Here is a 19,625-nt window from a genome sequence, read left to right as displayed (position 1 = left end):
ACATACAGATCTATACAGCACCAATAGGAGGAGCCCATTACATATAGGTCTATACAGCTACCAATAGGGGGAGCTCATTACATATATAGATCTATACAGTCACCACTAGAGGGAGCTCATTATACACAGATCTATACATCCCCACTAGGGGGAGCTCACGACATATAGATCTATACAGCCATCACTAGGGCGAGATCACTATGTACAGATATATACAGCCACCACTAGGGGGAGCTCATTACATATAGATCTATACAGCCACCAATAGCGGAAACTCACTACATACAGATCTATACAGCCACCACTAGGGGGAGTTCACTACATGCAGATTATACAGCCGCCACTAGGGGGAGCTCATTACATACAGATTATACAGCCACCACTAAGGGGAGCTCACTACATACAAATTTATAAAGTCACCACTAGGGGGAGTTCACTACATACAGATTATAAAGCCGCCACTAGGGGGAGCTCATTACATACAGATTATACAACCACCACTAAGGGGAGCTCACTACATACAGATGTATAAAGTCACCACTAGGGGGAGTTCACTACATACAGATTATACAGTCACCACTAGAGGGAGTTCACTACATACAGATTATACAGCCACCACTAGGGGAAGTTCACTACATACAGATCATACAGCCACCACTGGGGGGGTAACCTTTATCCAGATTCAAGAAAGTGCTAGTTAGATCACTGCAGTTGGCTCCCTCTAGTGGTGCCTGCATTTATCAGAAGTGTAATTTGACAGTCAATGTTTGCATCAGCAAGGTTTAGTCCAGAATACTCACTCTCTTCCAGTCGTCTGGATTTAATTGTCGAATTAAGTCTTGGGGAACCAGTTCTTTTAGCATCTTGGGAATGTTTGGGAAGTAGGATTTGTCATCTTCATACTTGACCCTGTAGATGAGAGCAGCCAGCTGCAGGATGTCCTCCCGGGTGCACTTGTGGTAACCACGCAGATACTTCGGAAGCTCCTGTAACAAGAAGGATCAGTAAAGACTGGTACCAAGGAGGAACATCGTCCATCACACTCACCGCCTCCCCAGCTCAATGTTACACCTGCTGCAAATTAACAAGTGACCACATTGTATAAGCCAGGACAACTAGGACTACAGGAAGACCCTCAAACCTGGTAGTAGTGGAAAATGGAGTCAGCCATCGAGTCCTTTCCTGGAACTGTATTAGTCCACAATTTCTTCATAAAGAACACTTGATAGGTGAGAGAAGGCACAATACCTGCAATACAAGATGGAGTCACTAAATGTACAGACAGCCGGATATATGGAGAGCATAATTTACTCATACATAGGGGGCAGTATTATAGTAGTTATATTCTTGTACATAGGGGGCAGTATTATAGTAGATATATTCTTGTACATAGGAGGCAGTATTATAGTAGTTATATTCTTGTACATAGGGGCAGTATTATAGTAGTTATATTCTTGTACATAGGGGCAGTATTATAGTAGTTATATTCTTGTACATAGGGGCAGTATTATAGTAGTTATATTCTTGTACATAGGAGCAGTATTATAGTAGTTATATTCTTATACATAGGGGCAGTATTATAGTAGTTATATTCTTGTACATAGGGGCAGTATTATAGTATTTTTTTCTTGTACATGGGGCAGTATTATAGTAGTTATTTTCTTGTACATAGGGGCAGTATTATAGTAGTTATATTCTTGTACATAGGGGCAGTATTATAGTAGTTATATTCTTGTACATGGGGGTAGTATTATAGTAGTTATATTCTTGTACATAGGGGGCAGTATTATAGTAGTTATATTCTTGTACATAGGGGGCAGTATTATAGTAGTTATATTCTTGAACATAGGGGCAGTATTATAGTAGTTATATTCTTGTACATAGGGGTAGTATTATAGTAGTTATATTCTTGTACATAGGGAGCAGTATTATAGTAGTTATATTCTTGTACATAGGGGCAGTATTACAGTAGTTATATTCTTGTATATAGGAGCAGTATTATAGTAGTTATATTCTTGTACATGGGAGCAGTATTATAGTAGTTATATTCTTGTACATAGGGAGCAGTATTATAGTAGTTATATTCTTGTACATAGGGGCAGTATTATAGTAGTTATATTCTTGTACATAGGGGCAGTATTATAGTAGTTATATTCTTGTACATGGGAGCAGTATTATAGTAGTTATATTCTTGTACATAGGGAGCAGTATTATAGTAGTTATATTCTTGTACATAGGAGCAGTATTATAGTAGTTATATTCTTGTACATTGGAGCAGTATTATAGTAGTTATATTCTTGTACATAGGAGCAGTATTATAGTAGTTATATTCTTGTACATAGGGGCAGTATTATAGTGGTTATATTCTTGTACATAGGGGCAGTATTATAGTAGTTATATTCTTGTACATAGGGGCAGTATTATAGTAGTTATATTCTTGTACATAGGAGCAGTATTATAGTAGTTATATTCTTGTACATAGGAGCAGTATTATAGTAGTTATATTCTTGTACATAGGGGCAGTATTATAGTAGTTATATTCTTGTACATAGGGGCAGTATTATAGTAGTTATATTCTTGTACATAGGGGCAGTATTATAGTAGTTATATTCTTGTACATAGGAGCAGTATTATAGTAGTTATATTCTTATACATAGGGGCAGTATTATAGTAGTTATATTCTTGTACATAGGGGCAGTATTATAGTAGTTTTTTCTTGTACATGGGGCAGTATTATAGTAGTTATTTTCTTGTACATAGGGGCAGTATTATAGTAGTTATATTCTTGTACATGGGGGTAGTATTATAGTAGTTATATTCTTGTATATAGGAGCAGTATTATAGTAGTTATATTCTTGTACATAGGAGCAGTATTATAGTAGTTATATTCTTGTACATAGGGAGCAGTATTATAGTAGTTATATTCTTGTACATAGGGGCAGTATTATAGTAGTTATATTCTTGTACATAGGAGCAGTATTATAGTAGTTATATTCTTGTACATAGGAGCAGTATTATAGTAGTTATATTCTTGTACATAGGAAGCAGTATTATAGTAGTTATATTCTTGTACATAGGGGGTAGTATTATAGTAGTTATATTCTTGTACATAGGACCAGTATTATAGTAGTTATATTCTTGTACATAGGAGGCAGTATTATAGTAGTTATATTCTTGTACATAGGGAGCAGAATTATAGTAGTTATATCCTTGTACATAGGAGCAGTATTATAGTAGTTTATTCTTGTACATAGGGAGCAGTATTATAGTAGTTATATTCTTGTACATAGGGGCAGTATTATAGTAGTTATATTCTTGTACATAGGGGCAGTATTATAGTAGTTATATTCTTGTACATAGGGGCAGTATTATAGTAGTTATGTTCTTGTACATAGGGGCAGTATTATAGTAGTTATATTCTTGTATATAGAGGGCAGTATTATAGTAGTTATATTCTTGTACATAGGAGCAGTATTATAGTAGTTATATTCTTGTACATAGGGGGCAGTATTATAGTAGTTATATTCTTGTACTTAGGGGCAGTATGGCACCACCTTTGTCCATTTGAGGCATTATATTTGCTACTACATTCCGAATCTTCTATCTTTACAGTAACTGGTCTTTGGTAACTTCTTACCATCCTTGGATGGTCGGGCTTTCTTTATCCAGTCTGTCAGATGCCGAACAAAATCAAAGAAAAAGTCTCCTTCTGGGACACTTATTACCTGCAAAATATAAATAGGAATCCCTGATAAAGACTTGTACTGTCTTTTTAGACACTGCAATGTCCCCCAATAACCTAAACGCTATTTACATTTCCTTTGTCCATTTCATTCATGTATGTATGTTGCGGGGGGAAATGATCTGCAGACATTAGAGGTGGGAACCCTCCGGCAAACCAAAAACAATTAATGTTAAATGTTAGGGGTCACATCCGCTTTCTACACACTTAGTTTAACTGCTGAGACTTGTAGTGGCTCCGCTAGTTTTGCTATAGTAATGCCCTGATGAACAGCGCTCTTCCACGATTAACTCTTTTTTACTTAGGTCCTCAATATCGTGAGACTCTCAGCTGAAGAGCTAACACTGCCAGTCACATAACCTCATTTCATGGATGACCCCGGCCCCTCGCTCAATTCTTACCTTATCGGAGATCTTCACAAACAGACTGAAGCCTTCGGGGGATTTCAGAAGCAGCCGGTTAGCAATATCTTGGCAGAAATCCTTGGCTTTGGTGCTTGACTCTACTTCAAACGCCTGTAAGAGAAGAAGCGGTGTGAACGCCACGGTGACAATGTGGGATAATATTCTATCAGGTAATATCTTATGAGAACAAAGACGGGAAAGAAATCCAGGACGACACCATCGCCAGCATCACAGAACAGAGGAGCATTGTAGCCCGAGGAAGATGCTGCCGATCGGTCCAGGAACATGACCGACAGACAAAGCTACAGTCTCACGGATCAGATTCATTTCACGTACTGACACGTTTCACACCAATATTTTCTTGCTGTTGTTGAGAATGAAAACATCAGTGATATTGATGATAAATACCTGTACATAAACCACTTCTGTCAGCAAAAGATTAGAAGGATTGTCTGATTGAAAATGTGCAACCTTCACGTTTATGAGACTGACCGACCTAACGCCAATACCCAACACTGTAATACAGGTTACACCTGATCCTGAGTTACCTCCTGTATTATACCCCAGAGCTGCACTCACTATTCTGCTGGTGCAGTCACTGTGTACATACATTACATTACTGATCCTGAGTTACATCCCATCCTATATTATACCCCATAGCTGCACTCACTATTCTGCTGGTGCAGTCACTGTGTACATACATTACATTACTGATCCTGAGTTACATCCTGTATTATACTCCAGAGCTGCACTCACTATTCTGCTGGTGCAGTCACTGTGTACATACATTACATTACTGATCCTGAGTTACATCCTGTATTACACCCCAGAGCTGCACTCACTATTCTGCTGGTGCAGTCACTGTGTACATACATTACATTACTGATCCTGAGTTACATCCCATCCTATATTATACTCCAGAGCTGTACTCACTATTCTGCTGGTGCAGTCACTGTGTACATACATTACATTACTGATCCTGAGTTACATCCTGTATTATACTCCAGAGCTGCACTCACTATTCTGCTGGTGCAGTCACTGTGTACATACATTACATTACTGATCCTGAGTTACATCCTGTATTACACCCCAGAGCTGCACTCACTATTCTGCTGGTGCAGTCACTGTGTACATACATTACATTACTGATCCTGAGTTACATCCTGTATTATGCTCCAGAGCTGCACTCACTATTCTGCTGGTGCAGTCACTGTGTACATACATTACTGTTGTGAGTTCATTTTCCCCTTCACTACTGAGGCCCGAGGAACTCCCTCTTCTGGTAAAGAAAGGTAGTGAGCCTGATTATCAAACACCTGAGTCTGATGATGATGACTGGCTGAGTGGAGTTACTGACTGGATATAAGGCTGCCGACGCCCTTCTGCCCTGCGGGTGATTTCTCTGTGGGATCCTTGGAGACCAGTCTGAATTCCTGCTCCTCTAAAGCTAAGTTTTCTTCTTGGCCTTTTGCATTTGTGCTTAGACTTTGTTTTGCTTTGTTTTTCTGGATTTCTGCCATTCCCTGCTGGGCTGTGCTGAATTCCTTTAGCTCTGTCTTCTGAAAATACCTGAGTGCTGATTTAGTTTTTGAAGCCTAGCTGCTTCAGGGTCTTTTTCATATCAGCTTGTTGGCTTATGTCTTTGATAGGGTTTTGGCAGATTGCAGACAGCAACCTTCCTTTCCTGTTCTGTTTAGCTAGCTTGGGCCCCATCGTTTGCTCAGCCTATCTTTCTATCTGTGTGAGTGTATTTTCATCTTGCTTCACCGTCATTATATGTTGGGGGCTGCCTTTTACTTTGGGGTCTGCTCTGGGGCAGTTTAGATTTCCTTTTCTGTCTTTAGGCTATTTAGCGCTCCGGCTGTGATCGATGGGTCTAGGGCATCGTAGGAACCCCCCACGGCTACTGCTAGTTGTGTTGATAGGTTCAGGGGTCTGCAATCTGATAGTTGCCAACTTCTCTGGTTTTCTGGACGTAGCTTCTATTTTTGTGTCTGCCTCCTACAGTGACTCAATCATAACACATTACATTACTGATCCTGCGTTACATCCTGCATTATACTATAGAGCTGCACTCGCTATTCTGCTGGTGCAGTCACTCTGTACATACATTACATTACTGATCCTGAGTTACATCCTGCATTATACTATAGAGCTGCACTCACTATTCTGCTGGTGCAGTCACTGTGTACATACATTACTGATCCTGAGTTACATCCTGTATTATACCCCAGAGCTGCACTCGCTATTCTGCTGGTGCAGTCACTCTGTACATACATTACATTACTGATCCTGAGTTACATCCTGCATTATACTATAGAGCTGCACTCACTATTCTGCCGATGCAGTCACTGTGTACATACATTACATTACTGATCCTGAGTTACATCCTGTATTATACTCCAGAGCTGCACTCACTATTCTGCTGGTACAGTCACTGTGTACATACATTACTGATCCTGAGTTACATCCTGTATTATACCCCAGAGCTGCACTCACTATTCTGCTGGTGCAGTCACTGTGTACATACATTACATTACTAATCCTGAGTTACATCCTGTATTATACCCCAGAGCTGCACTCGCTATTCTGCTGGTGCAGTCACTCTGTACATACATTACATTACTGATCCTGAGTTACATCCTGTATTATACCCCAGAGCTGCACTCACTATTCTGCTGGTGCAGTCACTGTGTACATACATTACATTACTAATCCTGAGTTACATCCTGTATTATACCCCAGAGCTGCACTCGCTATTCTGCTGGTGCAGTCACTCTGTACATACATTACATTACTGATCCTGAGTTACATCCTGTATTATACCCCAGAGCTGCACTCACTATTCTGCTAGTGCAGTCACTGTGTACATACATTACTGATCCTGAGTTACATCCTGTATTATACCCCAGAGCTGCACTCACTATTCTGCTGGTGCAGTCACTGTGTACATACATTACTGATCCTGAGTTACATCCTGTATTATACCCCAGAGCTGCACTCACTATTCTGCTGGTGCAGTCACTGTGTACATACATTACTGATCCTGAGTTACATCCTGTATTATACCCCAGAGCTGCGCTCACTATTCTGCTGGTGCAGTCACTCTGTACATACATTACATTACTGATCCTGAGTTACATCCTGCATTATACTATAGAGCTGCACTCACTATTCTGCTGGTGCAGTCACTGTGTACATACATTACATTACTGATCCTGAGTTACATCCTGTATTATACTCCAGAGCTGCACTCACTATTCTGCTGGTACAGTCACTGTGTACATACATTACTGATCCTGAGTTACATCCTGTATTATACCCCAGAGCTGCACTCACTATTCTGCTGGTGCAGTCACTGTGTACATACATTACATTACTAATCCTGAGTTACATCCTGTATTATACCCCAGAGCTGCACTCGCTATTCTGCTGGTGCAGTCACTCTGTACATACATTACATTACTGATCCTGAGTTACATCCTGTATTATACCCCAGAGCTGCACTCACTATTCTGCTGGTGCAGTCACTGTGTACATACATTACTGATCCTGAGTTACATCCTGTATTATACCCCAGAGCTGCGCTCACTATTCTGCTGGTGTAGTCACTGTGTACATACATTACATTACGAATCCTTAGTTACATCCTGGATATATCAGAATTTATTATTGAATGTATGTAATATGCGTGAGTGCAGCTCTGAAGTGAAAGGCCACGTTCACATGTTCGGTATTTTCCATCGGTATTTGTAGTCAAAATCAGGAGGGGAAAAATCAGAGGAAAAGTATAATAGAAACACGTCACTCTTTCTGTATTTCTCACCCGCTCCTGGTTTTGGATTACAAATCCTGATGTAAAATCCTGACCAAACACTGATCGTGTGAACGTGGCGTACGGCAGCCGGTATCTGCAGATCCTACTAGATGCTCCTTACCTCATCTGTGTCATCAGGGAAGTACACTTTGTGAAATATTTGCGTCGTTTTATGCTGAATGGCCTCCACTTCCACTAAATGCGGTGGATACTTTCTGGAGCCATTCCTGGAAAAGGCAGAAATATCAGGAGTCGGATATAAACAGACTATATATATATATATATATATATATATATATATATATATATATACTGTATATGTTTTATAATCCACAAAATACAAATAAGAAAATGTCTTTTAAAGGGATATTCCGCCTCATTCTTTAACTTTATCGTGTGGGGGAAAGAAAAAGTGCACTCACCTTCCCATTGTCCCCTGCTGCCCGTGTTTCCCACCGGTCTCTTCTTTTCTTCCGCTTTGGTCGGCACTTGAGAGCTGCAGTCAGTCTTTGTGCTTACTGACTGGCTGCAGCAGTCACATGCAAACCAGGACGAAAGAGAAGAAACGCAGCGAACGTGGCGGGAGAAGTGGACAGAAATCAGAAGGTAAATCAATGCTGCTTCTTATTTCTTTACAACACTGGAGCCATATGTAAAGTTAAAGAAAGAGGCCGAAAACCCCATTAAGGAAACTTTCCAGTGCTGCCAATAGAAGGGAACATTCGGCCACCTTAGTCCAGTTTCGTATCTGCACAGTAGTTTCCATGGGTAGCTCTTACCGAAGTGCTCTCTGCAGTCGGTGCATGCAGTCTGCTGCCAACACATGCTGTTTCCGGGACTGTATAAACCTCTGTACATGAGGCAGTAGGATATTGCTGGGTGGAAAGAGGCCCGTGGCCAACCATAGCAGCTCCCAGCCCTTCTCCTCGCTGTACCTAAAACGACAAGCTCAGCATTAAAAAGAATCCCCCTAGTGGCAGCAGAAAGAATGCCGTCATTTACAGGGGTTGTCCTAACTGCCTCTGCCTATCTCCATCAGTTCCGTAGACGATGAATGAAGTGGCACCAGGTCATCGATCCGTGCAAATCGGGAACTTCAGAGCAGTAAGCCCCCAGTTATAGCTCAGGAGGACCCGGCACACATGTCCATTATAATGATTTCAATGACTACCCTGTAATACTTAATTTCTCCTGTGGGGGCAGTGCAGGGTAATCGAGCACTTGCTCCCAGGTTCCTCCACTGATCGCTAGTGATTAAAGGAGTGGAAAATGCTGCGATCAGCTAACTTGTTTTAGCCCCCTTCCAACAATTTGGATTTAAGGTTAAAACTATCCAAATCCTCAGTCCCTGGTGACGTCCCGGCTGTAGAGACTCACTTGATGTGGTTCTCCGTCAGCTGCTTGAGGATCTGACAGTAGATCTCGTCCTTCAGGGGTTCGGCTTTTAAGGCACCTTCGAAGATCTGATCTGTCAGCTCGTTGACTGAGCGCATGCGCTTGGATGGGTAGTCGCCCATATACTTCAGCATGGGTGCGGGGGTCAAGTCAAGGAATATTGGGCTCAGTAGCGGCACAAAGTTAGGAGAACCCATGTCCTTATGCACAGTTTGAGTATATGGGGTAATGTTTCCCATGGCTGACACAAAAGAGGGCCCGACGGCAGCCAGGTGGTCTGTCTTTATGTTATACAGCATGTGCGCTTTAGCTCCCCCTTTAAAGGACATGTCCAATTTTAGACACCTTCTTTAATTCTGAGGGGCACTAAGTTTAGGTGAGAACCAAACTCGCTAACTGTCTCGGAATTTGCCAGGATCATCCCGAATTTTCGGAAATGGTCTGAGCAATTTTGGCGGTGACCTAAGCTGAAAAGGAATGGGGCTTACACTTATTCCTCCCTCAAGTGGGAGTTTCCAGGTGGGATGAGGGACGGGCTGGAAGGTGAGACCACCCTTTAAGAATTTTTTTTTAAGTCTTTTGAGTTAGGAAAGGATATCGATGAAGCACATGCAGGCTTCCTGTGAGAGCTCGTCGCTCATTAGCACCTTCCTCAGGAGCGCCTGTTTGATGGGCTCCCGGGTGTAACACCAGAGTTTGTCCTTCCCTCGGTTCTTGGTGATCATCACGCGGCTTAGGGTGTGCTTTGGTGGTGGCCTGAGGACAAAATCAGAGAAATGTTTAATGACCGCAATGATCTGAAATTATTTCTGTGAGATAGTTCTGCATTTCTGGTACCTGATGTCCTAGACTGGGGTATGCACCATCCATAGGGGCAGCCTAAACCTCTGCCAGAGGGCTTCCTGCTCTAAACTCTTCCTGCTTCTTTAGTGTTTTCCTACAGTCACCACTAGGAGGAGATCAGGGCAATGCGGTTTTTACAATGATAACTGTATATTTTCCTATGTACTGAGCTCCCCCTAGTGGTGGCTGCAGGAAGGCAGTTTTATTATGCACACTCAGGGGAGAGATACAAGCACACAACCCGAGAAATGCTGGAAGCCCAATGGACCCCATTAATATTTTTTACCCTTTTTTTTCTGGTACTGCCACTGCAGTGGGTGTATTATCACTGGCAGGGTTATAGGAGGCAGTCAGTGGGACGTACAACTCTATGGGGAGTACAGGGCGCACTATTTTGAGGATTTTTTTTGGCTGAATGTAATGAGGGCATGGTGTCTGGAATTGTTATTGGGGCCGGATACAAAGCCTGCAATGTTACGGAGGTATGGTTGGCGCAGTGCGACTTCCTAACCTGAAGTAATCATAGGAGAATTCCTCCAGAGTGTACGGCTTCACCTTCTCCTCCTGCTCCAGGGTGGTCATCTGCACCGTCCGCACCACATCCTGCTTCTGGTCTGGGGTCATTGTCACCAGTGTCTGGACAACGGAAAATGGTTTTAAGACCAGTGACTATTCACATTCCCAATATATTATATACATGTGATATATACCACCTACAGGCACCTTATCCAATCAGCCTGTGGCAGCGACTACACTCGTTTTAGGGAAGATAGTCTTTGGGGGTGCCGTATGTCATATGAAATCTCTCTGTTTATATTGTCCCAGCCTGTAGGGCAAAGCTGACAAGTGTGTTGCATAAAAACAGAAAGTGTCAACCTACTGTGCCTCCCTCTAGTGGAAAAAGTACAATATTTCATGATTTTTATGTGAATAGTAACAAAAAATATACACAAAACACCTTAAATGAAAAAAATATGCTTAAAATATGTCATTTTCTGAAGGCGCATTTTCTATAAGATTTTTTTCATAGGGAATTAATGGACTCTTAAGAGGACCGCAATGGGCACGTAACATATTCCAAATGGCCAACAGTAATTAAAAATGACTATAAATTTTTTTTATTTTTGTTTTAATATGTCTGTGCAGAAAATAAATAGCATAATTTTATTAAACTACCCTGGAAAAAATGAGCATCGACCAAAGAACCCCAGATAAATTGAAGACTATGGTAAGAACTTACCACAATCTCCGAGGGGGGTTTAGTGACGCTTGGCATGACATACACAATCTCTGTTGGAAAGTCTCCTTTGTGCTTTGTCCTCTCATTATAGCCATGGGCCCAGCCAGCATTCATGATGGACTCCCCGGTGTCCTGGTCCAGGATGATCAGGTCGCCCTTCTGAAAACTAAGGAATCCGGAATCTTCTCCAGCTATAAATGCCAAAAATAAACCAGAAATATAATATCAGACCAGATAGGCAAAAGAATTTAGTGAATGAGTACAGAATATTATTTGTGTATTTGTGTCTCAGATAAAATGTGTTCATTAAACAGACCCTTACTGGGGAACTTGAAAATTATAATGGGCACCTTCGCCTTGGTCTTCTTATTAATCCTGATGTCCCAAAGCAATTGAATTTCCTAACTGTCTATCCCCTTAAGTTGATTGCTGAAAATGCATTTTGCAATCAATATAAACCCCATATAACCAGCGCCATTCTCTCCTAGCATCAGACTGCTGCCAAGAGGCGTTGAAAGGTGCATCAGGTTGCACTGGCGCCCAGCAGCTACATGTAAGTTAGACTCTGACGAAGATAGTCCAGGGCTGTGTAGTACCATAGACTCTATATGAATTAGCAGAACGTATGAACCCGTCTTACCAGGGTTTGGATTGTCCTGAAGAGCCACCACATACTTGGATCGTTTTCTCAGCCCTTCGAGGAAGGTCACCACTAGATCTCGGATATCTTCAGCATTGTTGGAGGTGAAGGTGTACTCATCACTTTTAATAGTGGCCAAGGTGAAGCTCTGCCCCTGCAGTTTACCTCCCCTACAGGACAGTGCAATGAAAGGGGGTAATCGGAGAACATATTCAGATGCAGCTTCATCTTGTCATTAAAAACGTATGTGTTTAATTTGCAGGCTAGTAACGTTACAATGCTGTATGGCAGCCATACTGAAAGTATGGCTAGTGGGAGAAAATGAACTTTCTTCCTCCTGGAAGCCGCCGACTTTCAGTCAAGGGGCTGGTGTAGGGAGTGGTTACAGTCATCACTAATAGAATTGTGAGAAAAGACTAAGCACATCCCTCACTCTGAGTGTCATTTCGCTTTGCAGCACAATTGTCCAGAGCGAGCTGTCAATCAAAGTATTGAGGTGTGTTTATAGCTGACACTCACAATGCTGTGAGCAATGACTGCAACCACTCCCTGTATCGCCCCCATGACTAAAAGCCTGGGAGGATATTAGTCCATCTTCTCCCTGCAGCTGCACTTTCAGTAAGGAGGTTGGGCATCATTAGAACGCCATGAGCCTGCAGATTGATCCTATATCTGCAGGTTAATAGTGTTTAAGGACATGACACATTCCTTTAATATAGTGGAGTAAGGTCTCTATCTGAAGGTGTCATAGTGTATAGCGGTAGAGTGGCTGAGTACAGGGATGTATCGTTTTCTATTATTTGATTTAGACCCTTCAGGTACAAAACAGTTTATCTGCTGACAGGATCCATAGAAAAAAAGACTGCCTTTCACATACACTCAAAGATAAAGCCTGCGAGTCTTGCATTCTTCACTCACCCATAGAGAAAAATGATGAGTGGTGTTTCCCCTGCCCACTCATAGATAAAGCTGGTGAGTCCTGCTTCCCCCACGCAATCATAGAGAAAGCCGGTAAGTCCTGCTTCCCCCGCCTACACATAGAAATCCTGTGAGTCCTGCTTCCCCCGCCCACACATAGAAAGCCTGTGAGTCCTGCTTCCCCTGTCCACTCATAGAAAGCTGGTGAGTCCTGCTTCCCCTGCCCACTCATAGAAAGCCTGTGAGTCCTGCTTCCCCTGCCCACTCATAGAAAGCCTGTGAGTTCTGCTTCCTCCGTCCACTCATAGAGAAAGCTTGTGAGTCCTGCTTCCCCTGCCCACTCATAGAAAGCCTGTAAGTTCTGCTTCCTCCATCCACTCATAGAGAAAGCTTGTGAGTCCTGCTTCCCCTGCTTAGTCATAGAGAAACTCGATGAGACCTGCTTCCCCCACCCACTCAAAGAAAGCCTGTGAGTCCTACTTCCCCTGCCCACTCATAGAAAGCTTGTGAGTCCTGCTTCCCCCGCTTACTCATAGAGAAAGTCAGTGAGTCCTGCTTCCTCTGCCCACTCAAAGAAAGCCTGTGAGTCCTGCTTCCCCTGCCCACTCATAAAAAGCATGTGAGTCCTGCCTCCCCCGCTTAATCATAGAAAAAGAAAAAGTCGGTAAGTCCTGCTTCCCCCGCCCACTCAAAGAAAGCCTGTGATTCCTGCTTCCCCTGCCCACTCATAGAAAGCCTGTGAGTCCTGCTTCCCCTGCCCACTCATAGAAAGCCTGTGAGTCCTGCTTCCCCTGCCCACTCATAGAAAGCCTGTGAGTCCTGCTTCCCCTGCCCACTCATAGAAAGCCTGTGAGTGCTGCTTCCACTGCCCACTCATAGAAAGCCTGTGAGTCCTGCTTCCCCTGCCCACTCATAGAGAAAGCTTGTGAGTCCGGCTTCCCCCGCCCACTCAGAGAAAGCTGGTGAGTCCTGCTTCCCCTGCCAACTCAGAGAAAGCCTGTGAGTCCTGCATCCCCCGCCCACTCAGAGAAAGCCTGTGAGTCCTGCATCCCCCGCCCACTCAGAGAAAGCATGTGAGTCCTGCATCCCCTGCCCACTCAGAGAAAGCTTGTGAGTACTGGTTCTCCCACCCACTCAGAGAAAGGCTGTGAGTCCTTCTTCCTCTGCCCACCCATAGAGAAAGAATTTGAGTCTTTCTAGCACTGCCCACTCATAGAGAAAATGGATGAGTCCTGCTACCCCTGCCACTCACGTAGAAAGCTGGTGAGTGCTGCTTCCACAGCCCTCTCATAGAGAAATTCTGTGAGTCCTTCTTCCCCCGCCCACTCAAGAAAAAGCCTTTGAGTCCTGCTTCCTCTGACGACCCATAGAGAAAGTCTGTGATTCCAGCGCCTCCTGCCCACTCAGAGAAAGTCTGTGAGTACTGACTCCTCTGCCCACTCAGAGAAAACCAATGAGAGCTGTTTACTGGCCTGTGTGTCCTGTAGTAGTGAACAAACTCCTTAAATCCAGAGGCACCATATATTTTTTCAGTATCCATTGATTTTGATGGGGATAATAATATTTTAATAACAATATTTTTGCATGTACCTGCTGCTGGACACGGCTGTGATCTCAGGGAAGGACAACTCAAGGAGAACCTGCTCCTGCTCATCTACAAAGTAGACCCCAGTCCAGTTAACGGCCACGATCACGTCATTCTTAGGAAGGCTGGGTCCTAAAAACAGGAAGATAATACATAATATGTAGCAGGGTCACCAAATCATCACCTCCATGTATATGTAATTCAAGTAGTTACTGTACATTCCTAGAATGTTTAGACTGGATAAAATTGTAACAAAGCCTCAGCTGTGAGTAGTATTAGGCTACATCTGAGGGTTTTCAGCCTCAGGATAAAAAGTAAAGCTTTTTCAATCTATTGATAACAGAGATTAAAAGCGAAGATCGTGAAAATGGTGAAGAACAGAAACACAAAGTGAAGATTGATTGCACAAAACACTGAAATAAAATATTAAAGTTCCTGAAGCCACCACTAGGGGGAGCTGGAAGCTCCCCCTAGTGGTGGCTGCAGGAACATTAACATTTAAAATTATGGTGGAGATTTACTTCGACTGGCGTTAAGTATGGAGGAATGTGATGTGCCAGATTTCCTAAGAGACGTACACCCCTTAATACATTTGGTGCAACTTTGACTGTACTTGCGTCAGAATTAAAAATCTATAAAGGAATTAATCTTGGGCTTTATACCAAAGTTCTGGCACAAATTATGGTGCCCCCTTCTGCTAAACTTTGAACAGTAAGCAAGATAGGTAAAATTTGCGAGCAAAAATGATGCACGTCAAAATTAACGCTTTTTTAATGTCATAAAAGTGGCCTATAAAATTGCACCATTTTAGATAAAAAAACTATACAGTGTTAAATAGTGTATGTTCGGGGTAACATGAAGCATATCTGGTTACTTACCGGAAAACTTAAAGGCCTCATAGAATCTAGAAAACAGTAAAGGCCACTTAAACCGAGCAAAATCCACCACATTCTCCTTAACCTTCTGTGCGTCAGATCTCCTCTGGGCATAAATACCCTACAAGGGGAGAAAGTCATTTACTGTCATCACTTTATAAGATGCGAAGAATCACTTTTGATTGCGGATTCCTAGGGGGTGGGAGTTTGGAGATTTACATTTGCATACATTTACATATCTCAGCTGGGGCCGGCTCACCTTTTTGTGTGCTGCGATTATGTACTGGGCCCACTTCTCCACGTTTTTGGATGGCGTGATCTCGCGGTCTGGGATGTAAGATGGTATTAGATTTAAAAGTCTTTCCATTATCAGCTCTGACCCGTAGTCCACATAGTACTGCTCAGACGCCAGCTCCGCCAGATCTTCCTCCTAACAGCGGGGGCAGGAGGAATCACATGATCTTATGTGGATAATGTCAGATCCAATGTGGGTATCACAGCATGATCCAAGGATGACAATATTAACCAGGATGCTTGGTCTATCCCTTCTCTACCTGGACACTACTACCCCCGTCTTCCTGGTGCAGGACCCAGATGGGGGTAAAATCGCTGAAATCATTAATATCTTGCCATTTTTAGCAAAATTTCAGGATCTCTACAAACTCCGTAATACAGGACAGGCAGTGTTATCACTTAACAATTCACTAAATTAATGTAAGATGTGTACTCGGGGGGGCTCGCTCACCTTGTCACATCGGTATTCACCAAATTTCACCCCCCTCACAATCTGCTGATAAATAAGATTGGTTGCCACATTGTCTTCTGTAGGATTGTGCCAAGGGGTGAAAATTTCCTTCCTGAAAAACAGCCTCCAGGGGGCGTTCCTCTCCTGCGCCCCCTGCTCCTTGGCGTATTGCTCGCATTGCGATACGGCGTCCATCACGTGGTCGTTCCCGCTGCCCAGCGAGGACACCTGGAGGACACGGAAGAAAACACACGTGAGGCCCCCTTCCAGGACAGAATGTAGGATTTAGGAAAAAGATTGTAAAATATTCAAAAGTGAAAACATAGAATAAGGCAAAGTTAGCCCCTATCCCCGCTCTGCGGTGACCCGACACTGTATGGTGGTATTTAGTATCACGGTGGCCGCAGCGTTGATCCCAAGTACCTTATCAAACAGGGCTATGTACAAGGAGAACCCGAATCGATCCTTCAGGTTGACTTTGTCGGCCAGCGAGTTGCAGAGTTCCTTAGCTGTGGTGGCCGAGTCCGTGAGGAGGGTCTTAGTCGTTCCATCCATAAACGTCACAGGGAGCATGATCGGCTTTTTGGATTTGGTGGCCTGGTGAGAAGAACAGGAAGCATCACAGATAAGGCAGGAAGTCCCTGTAACGTATCAATCATGTCATCGGGGCCTATTCACACATTGTTTGGTTTTTTTTTGAGAAAAATTCATCACAGGACGTATTACAGCCCATTTTTGCCGATTGACCATTCACAGCTATGGAGGTGAGGAAAAAACAATGGATAGCACCTGAAAGTCCAGGCTGATCTACTTGTTCTTCACGGATGAAAAATCAAATCCTTTTGCATAAATGGCACCTGACGGGGTGAATTTTTTTAATCCTTTAAAGACCGGTGACATATGTATAAATGGGGGTATGGAGTGAGCTCACAACCCAAGTCTCCTCCATACCTGGTGGGTACCAGCTGGGTTATACAGCCAGCACCTTCCGCTATCAGCAGCGATCAGAGCGCACTCCAATTGCTACTGTTTAACCACTCAACCATTTTTGACCGTGGTATTTCAATAATTGCAATCAGTCTACATGTAATCATGGGGTACTGATGGGTTGCTATCGCAGTTTGGGGGGGGTCTACTGAAGTCTGCCATTGCCGCCATCTTTGTACTCCCATCGCAGGATTTTATCTAATTAATTTTACTACATATTGCATAGTGAAGGCTACCAAACGACTAAAGTGAGAATAAAAAAAAAAAATAAAGCAAAAATTAAAAAATAAATAAAAGTTTTAAAAAATATTAAAAAATTAAAAATAGATAAAAGTGTGAATCGCCTCACTTTTCCCAATACAAAAAATGAAAAAATTTAAGAATTTTTTTTTTTTTTAAAAAGACAAGGATATTTGGTGTCTGTGTCCAACACGCAGTTATTTCTGTGAAAACCCACCTGAAGCTCCAGCCAACTGGGGGGCTGCGTCCTGGTGCCGTTTGCAAACGTCCTTCTCAGTCGCTCTTCACAATACGGAGCGTATCCTGGGGGTCCTCCATTAATAAAGTTTCTGAGGTACTGAAAAAAAATAACATGGAATTACTAAACAAACTGATCTTAGCAATTTTACTCAAAATTTTGTGCAATTTACATTTTTTTTCCTTTTACGCCATAAGATTTGACACCATTTTTTATTCCTTAAACCTAATGTGAAAAAATGACGAAAAACGGGGTTGCAGTTCACAACTAATTTGCCCCATAAATTAAATTTAAGGTGTGACGTATTAGAATTATGGAGAGGCGGAGTTTTGATTAATGTTGGCCAGAGAAGAGATCTTTTATAAAGAGAGTTTCTCTGTCTGGAGGACCTAATTTGTGTAATACTTCATTTCTCCTGTGGGAGTGCTGTAGAGAAACATTTACTGTAACATTTCCCCATGGATTGCGGCTGATCGTTGGGCCTCCTAGCAAGACAGGCAGCTTATCATCAAGGGACCCTTCCAAGAAGTAAGAACCATCTAAATCAAAGACCCCCCACTCTGGCATTACGCAGAAGTTGATGGCGAACAAAATGGAATTTCTTGCATCCTGACCTTGACAAACTTCTCAGAGGGAGCGAAGCATCCCACACACAGAGACATGAGGATCCAGCCACGGGCATGGCTGCTTTTGGAGGGATTCTGGGTAAGCTGCTTGGAGATTTGGCAATAGATTTCATCCCTGCAGGGTCAGAAAAAAAAAGAAAGATTAAAGGTCATCTAATATAAGGATCAGAACCATCATAACGAGTTAAAGCAGAACTTTAATAATGAGTCTAGGTCATTTATATCAGTTTGGTGGAGGTCTAAATCCCAGCACCCTAGCAATCAGCTCTTTGTAGCTCCCTCGGGGGCGGGATGCACACAGTGTATGAAGCCAGAACAGCACAGCACTGTACACTGTGTAGTGGTCATTCTCAGGTACTGCAACTCAGATCAGATTCACTTCAAAAGGAGCTGAGCTGCAGAAACCAAGAATGGCAACTGCACATACGCTGCGGACACATTCTCTCTGTTTCCACAGAATAAGTGATCACTTGTTGATCAGTGGGGGTCCGACTGCTGGGACCCCCTACAATAGGCAGAACAGGGAACTTTTTTTTAAATGTTTTCGATTGCCGACCACTTTCTAAACACACGCTGCCAGCCGACAGCTATTACATGTGTATGTTCAGCTACAGAAATATGGACACTTTGCATTTTGGGCAAAAAATATAAAAAAATATATATATTTTTTTGCAATTGGGTTTCAGTAAAAATAATAGCCCCATTTGGCTTTTACCAGCTAAACAAACAGCTTTGCCCTGGACATTGTGCGCTGCCAAATGAGTTAACCAAGAGTCCATCAGCGAGCTTGTTCTGACAGGAGAGTTGGTAACTTTTTTTCTATATTACTGAGCTCCTCTCAGCTTGTTTTATAACCATGGACCACATCAAAGTTGGGTTGAACTTTCATCCGATCATAAATCTGTTGAGTAAAAGATTGACGTACTCCTCATCGTAACGAGCTCACTGATTGATTCTCAGTTAACTCATTCTGCAGCCAGCAATGGGCAGAGCAATGCAAAGTCTATAGGGGCAACATTTTTTTTTTTAATGAAACCCAAGTGCAAAAATTATTTTTAGACCCATTTTATTAATAATAATAATAATAATAATAATAATAATAATAAACCTGTCTCAGAGGTGTCCCTATCCTTTAAGACACAATCAAGGGGTGAGATATAAAGAGAGTGACTTGCGGTTAATATTTTGTGTGTGTGATGAGTGAGAATGAATCAGCACTTTAAACCTTGTTAGATTCCTTTTTATTACCGTCCATGGAAACAAAGTAAAAAATAAAGCGTCAGTAAGCTGCGTGTAAAGGCTTCCGTGTCCATCATTTATTAATGTCGCT

At 42.6% G+C, this 19,625-nt stretch overlaps 1 protein-coding gene across 3 annotated transcripts in view; it reads right to left on the bottom strand.

The window, feature by feature from the left end:
- The window catches only part of MYO7A (myosin VIIA), a 139,774-nt gene that overhangs the window by 16,603 nt on the left and 103,546 nt on the right, over positions 1–19,625 (bottom strand). For all 3 annotated transcript variants that reach the window (XM_073548622.1, XM_073548624.1, XM_073548623.1), the window contains 18 exons: positions 18,284–18,410; positions 17,649–17,768; positions 16,628–16,801; positions 16,205–16,432; positions 15,719–15,889; positions 15,463–15,580; positions 14,590–14,716; positions 12,082–12,251; positions 11,442–11,632; positions 10,713–10,837; positions 9,957–10,114; positions 9,341–9,494; positions 8,743–8,898; positions 8,085–8,190; positions 4,144–4,257; positions 3,638–3,725; positions 1,142–1,248; positions 801–986 (listed from right to left, as the gene is read on the bottom strand). In XM_073548622.1, coding sequence (XP_073404723.1) covers positions 801–986; positions 1,142–1,248; positions 3,638–3,725; positions 4,144–4,257; positions 8,085–8,190; positions 8,743–8,898; positions 9,341–9,494; positions 9,957–10,114; positions 10,713–10,837; positions 11,442–11,632; positions 12,082–12,251; positions 14,590–14,716; positions 15,463–15,580; positions 15,719–15,889; positions 16,205–16,432; positions 16,628–16,801; positions 17,649–17,768; positions 18,284–18,410 — 2,620 coding nt within the window. The remainder of the gene's footprint in view (positions 1–800; positions 987–1,141; positions 1,249–3,637; positions 3,726–4,143; positions 4,258–8,084; positions 8,191–8,742; positions 8,899–9,340; positions 9,495–9,956; positions 10,115–10,712; positions 10,838–11,441; positions 11,633–12,081; positions 12,252–14,589; positions 14,717–15,462; positions 15,581–15,718; positions 15,890–16,204; positions 16,433–16,627; positions 16,802–17,648; positions 17,769–18,283; positions 18,411–19,625) is intronic.

This window comes from Dendrobates tinctorius, unplaced genomic scaffold, assembly GCF_039654945.1.
Source record: "Dendrobates tinctorius isolate UK_male_01 unplaced genomic scaffold, ASM3965494v1 ptg000157l, whole genome shotgun sequence".
NCBI classification, from domain to species: Eukaryota; Metazoa; Chordata; class Amphibia; order Anura; family Dendrobatidae; genus Dendrobates; species Dendrobates tinctorius.
The sequence above is the reverse complement of the archived record's forward strand: the minus strand, read 5'-3'. Positions and strand labels throughout refer to the sequence as shown.